This window comes from Rissa tridactyla, chromosome 2 (genome assembly GCF_028500815.1).
Source record: "Rissa tridactyla isolate bRisTri1 chromosome 2, bRisTri1.patW.cur.20221130, whole genome shotgun sequence".
Lineage (NCBI taxonomy): Eukaryota > Metazoa > Chordata > Aves > Charadriiformes > Laridae > Rissa > Rissa tridactyla.
The window spans coordinates 160,709,244-160,721,388 of NC_071467.1; the positions used below are offsets into that span (position 1 = coordinate 160,709,244).

At 41.1% G+C, this 12,145-nt stretch overlaps 1 protein-coding gene across 1 annotated transcript in view; it reads left to right on the forward strand.

Moving 5' to 3' along the window:
* RHEB (Ras homolog, mTORC1 binding) overlaps nucleotides 1–12,145 on the forward strand; it is a 41,725-nt gene that overhangs the window by 9,511 nt on the left and 20,069 nt on the right. Inside the window, exon 2 of the mRNA XM_054190193.1 lies at nucleotides 9,912–9,983. Coding sequence (XP_054046168.1) covers nucleotides 9,912–9,983 — 72 coding nt within the window. The remainder of the gene's footprint in view (nucleotides 1–9,911; nucleotides 9,984–12,145) is intronic.

Sequence of the window (12,145 nt, forward strand, 5' to 3'; positions counted from 1 at the left end):
GCTAGCGGAGTGCTGGGAAGGGGAGAATCCAGCTCCTGTTGGCGAGTGCTTCCTCAGGTGTGAAGCTGGACTGGCTGGAAGACACTTCACTTGTGAAAGACAGTCTAAATGGAAAAGTAGTTTAATGTCTGGTGGCAAGTGTCATCCTTAGTTATCTCCCTGGGCTGTTTTCAAGTGGTTGGGGGAGGGTAAAGGTTGGGGGGGGTGGTGTCTGATTTGTTCTGTGGTGGTGATGTTCTTCCTTGCAAAGATCAGAGTTCTGTATTGTGACCTATTGAACTAGATAGTTTTAAGCCTGAAAATAGAGAAATATGATTCCTACCCGAAAATTCTTAATTTGAAGTACCTTGTGAGCCAGCAGATGGATGCACACTGGCTAGGAAGGTAAGAACGCCAGCTGGCTGTCATGACAGGCAAGAAATTTATAGTATGCTGTAGCAAACAAGGGTTACTTATGCTATCTTCTCTGCCCTATGGCAAAATCAACTATGTCACGTCGTATCTCACAGATCTTTGGCTTAAATTCCCTTAAAATTTCCCAAGGTTGGAGGCTCTCATGATTCTTCTTGTACTCTGCATGGCGTTATCCTTACCCTAGAGTCTTTTTACTTGGTCTCTTACCCATGTCTGTCATGTCTGTGATTTTGGTATATTACTACTTTGAACCTTCCTTACTGTTAACAGATTTTCCTCTGTATTCAGAGGCTACTCTGTTATGTTGATCTGGTCATTGCATAAACGAAGAAGGCTTGCAATCAGTTAGTGGGGAGGGGTTAATGAGTAACTCCAGCTGTGTAAAGTATGGTATGGAGATGGCATTTAACAGATTGTGGTTTTCTTCAACCCTCATTAATAAAGGGGAGGAACTTCACATGTTAGGCAGAAGGAACATGGAAAATGCCTATAAAGTTAATTTAAAGAAGAAAGATCTAGAATTGAATTGGAGGAGAGACAACAGTAACTTACCAAAGTTGATCTGAATCTGATGGGAGGAGGCAGGTTTTGTACAGGAAGGTACGGTTCAGGAATACTGTTTTTATGTTGGCATGGTTATGTATAGATCCACAGCAGCCTTGTGCTAGCACAGGAGAATGAAAGTGGTTCAAGGCTCAACCATATGATCATTCATCAAGACTATCTCAGTTCTACCTATGCGTCTGGTGACGGAGGTATGATGGAGTTGACCATGGTGGAAGAGAGAATCAACAGTAATCTTTGTCAGTATCCCTAAAGACCACCTTCTCTGTTTTGTGCTAAGAGATGTTGGTGTTACCAGGGTTGGTACTGCAGCTCCTGATACTTCATGCAGCTTTGGGAACTTCCATCAGTGTAGGTCATAGCAGGTAAATAGTGCTGTGTCCTGATGCTGAGTGCCAGTAGCACCGTGCTTTCCATGAAAGTCAGGTTTTGGCTAGCTTTTGTTGACATTGGGTTGATCAGACTTTGCACCATCAGTGGAGACATGAGGAGCCTGTAACACTGACTACTTCATAGTTGTGCCTAGTGCTGCAGGCTGAAGCTGCCTTTTGTTGCTAAGATCTTCTAGTGATTATTATGCAGTTAGATTTATATATATGTTGTAAAAGTAGCCTGCCTTTGTTGGGACAAATCAGTAGTATTTTCAGGTTCTGCTACAGGTCGGCAAAGAACTCCGTGGACCTCCCTCCAGAATAAGGCTGAAATTTCTTAGCTGTAGTTGCTGGATATGTATCACATTATTTGCTTGTGTGGTGTTACCGGGACAGGGGATATTACCATTACAATTTTGTCACGTACTTGCCTTCTGTCATTCTACAAAAAAGACGAGAGAAATACATCTCTTACTATTGTTCTTGCAATTCCAAGAAGATCCTTGAGGCCCTCAGTGATACGCATCAGTAGTATTGCAGAGAGGGTCCATTCCTCGCCATTTCAGATACATTTCTGACAGCTTACTTGGCATTACAATACGCTCTGGGTCAAGCTCCTAGACTTGCCTTTTTATAGTGCCGCCAGGAAAATTTCACTGACGTTTTCAGAGACTTAGCCCTCTGCCCGGTGGTGGTTGTAAGCAGCGATGAGGTATGTGGCTGCAGTGTTTGGCAACAGTGAATGCTATGGCTTCAATCCTTATAAAGATCCTTATAAAGGAAGAGGAGAGAAGAGTTTATCCTGTTTCCATATCGAAATGTTATGTTTAAAATCCTGATGTGTACCTGTGCGCTCTGGCTTGTTCAGTGGCACACTGCTTTGCCAGGTGGTCGGTAGTAGCACATAACTTAACACGGCTGGTGTTAAGTTCAGCCAGTTGTGTAGAAATTAAAAAAAGGAAAATGATGGCTGCAAACCCACAGTAAACCTGAACAGCTGCTTTATCCCACGTGCTGTGCATAGAGTGGAGTTCACCAGCTTTTGCCGTTAAATTCATCTGTGCTCCAAGTGCAGTTACGGCAGTGTCTGTGCAGCGGATGGAGAGCTGGTGCTGGTAACCACAGCTGGAAAGATCCACTTCTTGAATAAGTGTTTAAAACCTGCCAGTCCTGGTATTTCTGGCTTGCAGAAAGGTAATTTAAGCTGTACACACCGGTGATCTTCAGCATTAAGAAAGAACTGACTGGAAGTTGGGAGTTCATTCCCTTGTGTTGAAACTGAAACCGTAAAGATGGAGAATGCATGGAATGCATTTAAAGCAAGAGATGCACGTTTTTATTTCTAATGACATAGCATTTTAAAACTGATTTAGTGACGAAACAATGACAGTTACTACAAATATCTTTCAAAGACATTTCCTGTTGTACATAGCCAATGATCCAAAGAAAGGTCAAGTTTATTCAGATACCTAATTAGCTGCTTGAAGTGTGTGCACAGGGAGAGAGGACTTGGCTTTTACCCAGCAGTATGACTTGAATTTTGCCTCTTCGGGGGAAAATCAGTACAGAGTTCAGACTCTTTCTTTCTAAGTGTGTCATAAACTGAAACATTAGGGTCTGATCTTTAAGCTTAATAAGCTTCCCTTTAGAAGTCCAGTATGTCGAGTAGTACTGCCTGATTTTTAGTTTAGGAATACATTTGCTAATTATGCTAGCAGACATGTCTGATAAGTGAAGTTGCCTCTGAATTTCTACAGCCACCTGCGATATTTTAGGCACGGTGCTGTGGGCAGGGAGCTGGGAAGGTGCTGCAGGGATGCACGGTTTCTGCAGGAGGTCCGAAGGGAATACAGAGGATGATGTTTATCTGAGCAAATACTGATTGACCATCTTGGGTGTGAATGTCTGGATTTCCTTTGTAATTAGGAGAGCCCATGATGCAGTTGCCATGACCTGTTTAAAGCATCTTGGGTGCTGCCATCTGTGCATGTATACCCTGGCCAGGTGAGGTGCATGCCACAGGTTTTCTGGATTCCTTTAAGCCATGTAACAGCTTTTCCATCTTTGACAGCTGATAGTAAACATGTGGAATTAAAATTGGTTTACCTCATTAAAAAAGAAATAATCAGGCAAACTGTGGCACACACTTTTCTGCCAGCAAGGGTAACAAGCAGTGGTAATTGGTCTGTGCACTAACCAAAACACTTCTTCTGACATGCCTTCATTAAGGTTTTACTGACTTAAATGGAGACAAAATGGACACCTGGAAGTGTCAATTAAGCTGTTGCAGCAAAACGATGGAATTTTTCTGTACATACTTGCCTGGACATCTAATACGTTGCAACAAAGCAGAAGCGAGTGTTGAGGGGTGAGCACTGCAGCAGGATGGAGCAAGCTTGCTGTTACACATCAGGGAATAAAGCACGTGCTCTCTTCTTGCTTTCCTTACAGAAAATATGATCTAGAGAGCATCATTAGGACTCTCTGGTTTGTGTTTTGAAGACTCATTGCTGCCAACTTTGCAGGGGCCTGCAAATATGCTTGTGAGTGTGACTGACTGCTTTGAAATCTGAAGAAAATAAAGGAAGCCATCTGACTTCCTTTCTAAATGACTGCCTCTCAGATTTCTTCTGGCTTTCAGAGGAATACCTTTGATAAACCTCAAGAAGATTGTGTAATGCAGAAGGAGGGGAAACCAGCACCAGTATGTGTCCTTTTCTCCCTGCAGGCTTGTGTTCTTGGAGTTGCGGACCATCACGTGCACCACCTCCTCTACAGCAGGAGCGGTTCTTGCTAAAATACCTGGCCCTGTCAAATATATTTCCTTATATCCTAATATAAAAACAGATCAGGAGAACGCAGGGAACAGCTGTAGCAATGGGATAAGAGTGCCACAGAAGTTGAAAAAGGGCTTGTGTTGTCCTGAAATGCTGATCTGCTGTTTCGTTTGTCATGAAGGTCTCTTCTGCTCTTGAGGTCCCTCGCTACCAAAAGGTGCCTCATTGGGGTCCTCAGACTTTCGTTCTTACAGGATTATAAGGGCAGATCCTTCCGTCTGTCCTTTAGAAAGCTCAGACAGCACTTTGAGAGCAGAGGAGTGCCACTGCTCTGTATTGCAAATCAAACATGAGTATCATGTGAGCAAGTGCACCAGTTGAGCTCTCTGTTGGCAAGAGTTTTCTCTGTAACCATCAGAAAATCATTTTTTAATCCTGGTATCATAGTGTTTACGTCGGAAGGAAATCACTACAAAATGGATAAAACTGCAGCTCAAAGTAGATGTTTATAAGTGATAATTCCTCATGATTAAAAGTCTAAAGGTAGAATTAAGTTGCATCTAAGTAAAACACAGACTACTCATTTTATCACTGTCTCCAGAGGTTTAGAAACATAATTCTTTATCAACCCAGATGTATTGTTTTTATAGTCGAGTGATTCACCAAACTACATACCAGTGGACTGCAAAACGGCAACTACATAGCCGTAATTAATACCTGGGGGAAAAAAAAATCTTAATTAACCATAGAAAGTTGCTAATGATGAAGCCTGAGATGAATGATGAGCTAGTGATGGATTCTGTGATCATCTGCTATCTTGTGAAAAGATTTTTGTCAGAGCGATGCTATGGTTTCCTTTGCTCCCCAGTTAAACCTCCGTCTGCTCCAACAACTTGTTCTGTCCCTTTCTGTTCTTGCAGCATGGAGGTATGGAAATAGGACAAATAGCTAATCTGCACCGTGCAAATGCTGGTTTCTCCATTTTGTGCAACTTGGTATTCTGAATTAAAGCAGATAAAGATCCCAACATTCAAGTTAAATGGAGTGTAACTCACAGTATGAAAACTTCGGCTCTGTGAAGGGTAGTAGGCTGAGCAGAGCCGTGCGTGACATATTGAAGGTTGGGTACGCAGTAGGTCTTAATCTAATTTGATATGACTGACAGCATTTCGTTATGAAATTTCTTGAACCCTTTTGTGACAAAACCTGAACTAGTTTGTTCTGTAGGTAATGCTGAGTAGTTCTACATAGAGACTAACTTAGGTAAGGTGCTAGGCTTGTGCTAGGAGTGGATTAGATGCTGCCAGCTGTTAAGTGTTTCATAATTAGGCAAAGCACATAAGCAGATGTTTTAATGGAAATAAATGGGTTAAAGAAAGTATGTATCTAAAATTCTAACAGAATGGAGAATTGCAGCTCTTCAGTAGCTGTTGCTCTTGACCCTGTCAAACTGTTTACTGATAGCTTGTGCAGACGATCTCGAGTATTGAGAAATTCTTCCTGTGGAGATAAAGTGCGTTGTACTGCCGGTGGCCGTCATCGTGGGGGTGCCACGTCCCAGGGCAGCTGCAGAGCAGAGCTTGCACAATGCCTTGCTTGTGGAGCTGTTGTTTGACTTGCTCGCTGGCCAGTTGCATCATTTCTATCTCCTGGCTTTGGGGGGAAGTTGGCTGCGGATGAGAATTTTCATCTGGGCTTTCCCTCTTGCCTATTGCAAGGAGAATGAGGATGTGGGACAGGGACGGCGGGCATGTGGTGGTGCACCAAGGAGAGGGCATGGTCTCTCTTGGGGGGGAGGTGGGACAACTGTCTGGGAGCCCATCCATGCTCGGTTACTCATCTTCTTGGTAAACTGCCTGGTGTTGTAAAGCTTGAATTTTAAGGCTAGATTAAATACCACAGCTCTTGTCCAAGCAGTAAAAGGATAAGTAAAAACTCAATTTGGCAATTGTTTGGCCTTGACAATTGTGATGGCATTTGAAACTGATGTGCGATGACTGCACTACGCAGAGTGTTTATGGACATTCTGCTTTATGTACTGAGTGGTCTATTGTATGAGCAGAAATACGACAGCTTTATTTTTTTGAAATGGCTTTCTGTCTGAAAACCTGTTCCTTTTCTGTTTTGACAGTGGAAAACTTTTCTTTACCACTCCTGCTGCATATCATAAATAACAAATTGTGTTTGCAAATACCCTTTGGGTAGTTTTGGACAACTTAAGTTTTGGCCACCTGGGACTTGTATTCTAAACACTTGTAAAACCCATTCGTCCCAGCCCTTACCTTCTGTCTTGTTCTTCCAGGGAGAGGCAGAGTTAGTAAACTTGCAGGATTTTGCTTACAACTCCTCTGCTGCAGAGTATCTGGTGCTTTGAGTTACTATAGCAAGTACAGCTGGAGGAGCCGCCCTGTTGCCCTGCCCCAGTGTTGCCCTTATTTGATTTATTTATTTCTTCATAATCTTTTGGAACTCTCTGATTCTGAACAGAGTCAAAAGGTGAAACCATAATCTCCTTCAGTAAGATTTTGCAAATGTTTTTTCATCTTGAAATCACAAGTCTCCATCAGTTTAGTGAGCTGCTTCTAGCAGACTTTGTCTTGCTTGTGCTCGTGACACTTCTCCTTTCGGTCTCAACAGATGTTGATTTTCTTAAAACTTGAGGGCAGTGGATACACTAAAAGTACCAGCATGGAGGATGCTACAAAGAAAAGTTTAGCAAACTAAAAAAAAAAAAAAACACTTGGTGTTTGTTCCAAATGAGGGCATACTAGAGCTGATCCTTTTTTGAGGTACGCACCCCCGAGTAATCAATTAATCAAGTTTTTGCTGAGGGTCTCTCATCCTTTTAGGCTGACACGTGCTAGCAGCGGGTGCATGTTGAGGCTGCAGTGTCTCCCCGCGGCCTCCTCCCTGCCAGGCTCCGAGAGGGAGTCAGCACGTGCAAATGCAGTTGCCTGCGGTTCCTTGGCCCCTGCGCTGCGGACGTTGCGTTTGTGCTGTAATTCTCTCTGAAAATGTTGCCTGCACTTTCTGGGGAAAGAGGAGATAGGAGCTAAATTGTCAGCTTAATTTTCCTCTCCGTCCGCGAGCATAGGTCAAAGGCCTGGAATAAAACCTGTGGGACAAAGTTCAAGCCAAGCTGTTGTTTACATGCTCCTGCGTGCTTCTTGGGCATGGGCTGGGACAGGGCACGGGGGTGATAATGACTCTGGTTTTAAATTTCCTGCATCCCCTTTGGTTTAGTTGGATACTGTTGCCTGCGCTTATCCCAAGGGGTGCCTGGCTGAATCCAAGACTGGAGAGCTTCCCTGTGTCTCATCTAGGAAAGCAGGCATCCTCTTCTGGAAGACTTGATACAAAGCTTGGAGGAATTCAGGGGGAGAGTGTTGGAACACTGGTTTTGTCTATTTTTGTTTCCTCCTCTTTCACTGTTAAGAGGAACGCAGTGATTAATACAGCTGGATGTCAAAAGCGGCATTTTCTGTTGGCTCCGACTTCTTTCTAGTATTCAGTTTCCAGACTTAGCACAGACAGATGCTAGCAGTCAAGACTTTCGGTTAGTTTAGGGTTTTTCTTAGGAGGAAAAAATCTTCCGTGGTGATCTCTGCTTAACTTAGCTCTTATCTTGAAGATATATAACACCCTAATATAGGAATAGTTCACTTTGTTTTAAAATGGAGTGCTTAATGTGCTGGTGTTGGCAAAGACCCTGGAAGCATGAGCTCTGGGTAGCAACTTCCTAAGCTTATAGCTGAAGAATAAATAGCCTGAAAGTTCATCTCACTCTCTTAAGTGGTGTCCAAAATACACGCTTTTAGAAAGTTGCTGGGATGCGCAGTCTCACTTCTAAGTCTGTCCTTATTAGGATGATTTCAGATGTGTGTGGTTGCTTTGCGCCCCCCCCCCCCCCCCCCCCCCCGCTGGAGCAACAATTAAAGTGCAGTGTTCTCTGTAAACTCATGCACAGCGGGTATGACACCTTTAGTTACGGTGTTAGATGTATCAGAAAGTGGTTTCCAGGAGCTTGATTTGAGGAAAAAGCAACTCTTAACGGGTTGTGCGTTGATTGGTCCTTTTGGCATTTGTCTGCTTTTTTTAGCGTTGTATGTTGAATAAACAAGCATGATTGATCTGAGATGGCAAAGGGGTAAGCATGGCAGAGCTGGGCAATGATGTTAAAATAAACCAAACAAGAGTTGATGAAGGTTATGGGTGTTGGAAAATCCCAAATGATGGTGCTTGGTGTAATGTTTTCTTCCTTCCTCCTGAGAAGTAAGTCCTGGAAGTGCTGCAGTTAATGAAGGAATGGACTGCACATGTAATATAAATATTAAGCCAAAGTTCCTTTGCATCACTTTGATCCTTGTACTTTGTCTGACTTGCAATTTTTTAGAATGTCTTTAGCAAAATGACTTGCTACATATGCTGATAATAATAAAAAGTCAAATGTGAACAGATCAAGAGCCTTGTATGATGAAGCAAGAGTAGGGGGGGTTGAAGTGGAAAACTGTTTTTTAATATCTTCTGAAGAATTGCCTAGGAAATAACACTTTCTACAGCGAAGTATAAACATAGCATGGTCTGAACACTGCAAGCGGGCAATCTTTATCCAAAGCAATTAATTCTTGAAAATAGGTTTACTACATACTTCAACCACAACGTTGGTTACTTACAATGTCATTGAAAGGCTTCCACTCAGTAGGATGATCTGGAGTCTAAATTTTAACTTGAGGTCATATTTTGTTTGTGCTTCCTGCTGATGAGAAGAGTATAAAGGAGCATGAAGAATATGCTCATGTGCAAAAAGCAGCTAATGCACTTGGCAATCTTTAGAAGAGTGTATTTGTCCAGTAAACATAATGTAATAGGATCTAGTAGATTCCCAAATGTAGAAGAGGTGCTGTAATGGAAATTGTGTTAAGACTTCAGTAATGCTTTGAAAAGTCTTCAGTTGCAGAGCTCTAAAGGTGCTTTTTATGGTTATTGTATGCAATTTGCTTTTACCATCTTGCAAAATCTTTTAAGACTAAATTAGTTTTCATTTTTTCAGTCTGCTACTAAGCGCAACGTTTTGTGTTACTCTTCATTGGGGAGTGTATGATCAGATCAGCATAACTGAAATTGGGAATGTTGTCTGCAAAAGTAGCAGTTAAATTGCTTTCAAAAGAAAGAAATCCAATGATGCCTCCTCAATCACTCTGCTTAAAATACAGGGTCCACCAATCTGTTGTAGTGTGGCATTAAGAGGATTAATAGGAGAGTATACTGATGTCAAGAATTTTGAGATCATCCTTTTGTCATGAGAAATATGTCCAATCTCCTAATCAAACCAAATTTGGCTAATTCTGTCCAAGTTCCTAGTTTTCTGTGCAATGACTGAACATTATTTCTATTTTTCCTTGCTTCTCAACAGAAAAACCTCCCAAGTATAGCAGTTTGTTAAATTTAGTTTTATGAGGATTGGACACTGTTACTTTTAGATTTGTTGTAAACTGGAGGAGGTGCTTCAATTATGCTATGCTAAAACAAAAGCAGAACACATGCGGAGTAGCTTTTGCGCTATTCTTTATATGTTCAGGAGACCCAGTTACTAGGAGTAGGCACTTAATTTAAAAATAGGTCAGTTGTCAGGTATAGATAGTTTAAATGAACCATACAAAGCTCATATTGCCTCTTATAAAAACATTAGTGTATCTACTAGTGAGTGTAAAGTGGTAACAGCCTGAAGACTTGTTTTAATACAAGATTATCTTTTTAACACAAGATTCTTTTCCTTGCTTTACAGGAAAATCTTCACTGACGATTCAGTTTGTGGAAGGACAGTTTGTTGATTCATATGATCCAACCATAGAGAACAGTAAGTAAATAACTGACAAGCTGCTCTTCTGTACCTAACTAAATGCTATCAGAAGTCTTTGTAGTTATTACTTATATAGGCATTTACCTGTTAACATTAAAGCTCATTAATTAACTGTTAAATTTTATTACTCTTTTAAACCAGTGCTTAGCCAGCTACAGTATTGCAACGTGGAAATAATTGTGTGTGTATTTAACACTAAATGAAGGAAAATGTCATCAATTTGGCTAAAATGTATCTCCTTTTTATATTATATGTATGTATGATGTCCAGCACTTCAAGTTAAGTGTGTCATACCTATATGAAAATGTGCCACTACATACAAATATTCCAAAGTCTCAAGTGTCTTATTTGATCATTATATCCAGATGAACACAAAGCCAGCAATACCAGTCAGGGGTAAATGACTACCTTAGAAGGTAGACACGCTGTGGCCAGGATAAAAGGATAATCTTTTAATTACTTGTTTCCAACTGGTTGATAAAAATCAACTTGCTGCAAATACCAGCTAACTGACTTCTCAAGTGTCTTTTTTTCTCTTGGCAGTTTTTTTAATATTAGCGCCTTTGTGAATAGCTAGCATAGCGGGTGAGTAAAGATACTAATACTAAAAATGCTGCCAAGAGCAACAAGTTACTTCAGAGGCGAGTTAGACCCGGTATTCGTTACAATCCAGCCACCTCTTTCTGAGCTAGTGGTTGTCATAAAGTACTCGAGCAGCTGTGGTGCTAGGCTGAGTAACTTGATCGTATTGGCTCACTTTAATCATGTGGCAAATAAAACTTTGATTTCATGATCGTAACCCTGGAGTTCTTGTATTTTAATGACTTCTGAAATGCAGTGGTAGCACATGTTTTTACTGTTTTGAACTTGTGCGGTAGGATGTTAAGCCTGTGTGATACTCTGGTAATTTGAATGAAATAATTAGCAGAACAGTGCCTCTTTTTGGTATATATGGTGATAATTACAGATCAGTAGCTATCAGGATAGTTTACTCAGGACTACTTTATTGCTTAGAACTACAAGTCAAATGCTACTTTTTGAAGAAGCTCTAAATTTGCTTTAGCGAGTCAGTGTGGATAATTTGCCCCTTGACCTGAATGATCTGTTAGTGCTTATACAGGTGTCATTAACATTAACGCTTTCTATCATCCCTTCTTACTTTGTTAGAATTATAAATAAGGGGTTTTTTTGAATTAAAGTTGCTAACAAAGTATTGGGGATCGGTTTCTGTATTTTAAATCTTATCAGTTGGGACAGGTTATTTTTCAGTCTGTGCTATATAAATGCAAAATACTTGAAGTAATCTTTTAGTTTCATGCAGGTATATGGGAATGAATAAAGCCTGAGAGACGGGTCAAAGTCGCTCCAAAATACTGACTCTGCATCTTCTTTTAGGATTTTCACACTTTGATACCAGGGTGGCTTGTTTATCCTTTACAGGCTCTCGTCCACAGAGACCTGTTGTCTGTAACTGCTGTTAGTAACTCTGTAGTCGTATGTCTTGCTCTGGTAGTGTTTCTTAACCATATGAAAATACACTCTGGATGAATTCTACACTTACTTGACTCTTGTAGTCTGCACTGCTTGCTAGATTTAGACTCTAAATGTTGAGCATGTCATGGCCATGAAAACTTTGTTGGGAGGGGGCGTCTTGAAAAGGCTTAATGTTCACTTGATTTCTTATTTGTTTGGAAAACAAACAGCGTTATTCATTTGGTGAAAGTCTTGTGATCTGCGGCATGGCTGGAGGAGTTTCCTTTCTGAAAGGTAGAGAATTGAAGGGCCCTTCTTGCATCAGAACACGTTGCTGGGAAAGTAAGGGTTGAACACGTAAAAGATGTGCACTGCGGTTCAGAACAGTAGGAGTCTGTCCCATCCTTCAGCCCCGTTAAGGCCTGACAGAGAGAATGTTTTTAAAATGCTTCTGTGAGGAACGGAAGAGATAACACTCAAATTTACCACTAAAATTTAAACTATGTTGAAGGTATCTTTTTTTTTTAAGATGTGAAACTAGTTTTGGTGGGGTTAGTACAAAATCACTCTTTTGACTTAGGTTCTTTGTCTTTTTAAAATGCTTTTTCTAAATACAAATCTTTGATCAGTCCAGTCTTCCGACATTCCCAGTTGTATGTTTCTGATTCTGTGCAGGGTCACAAGAC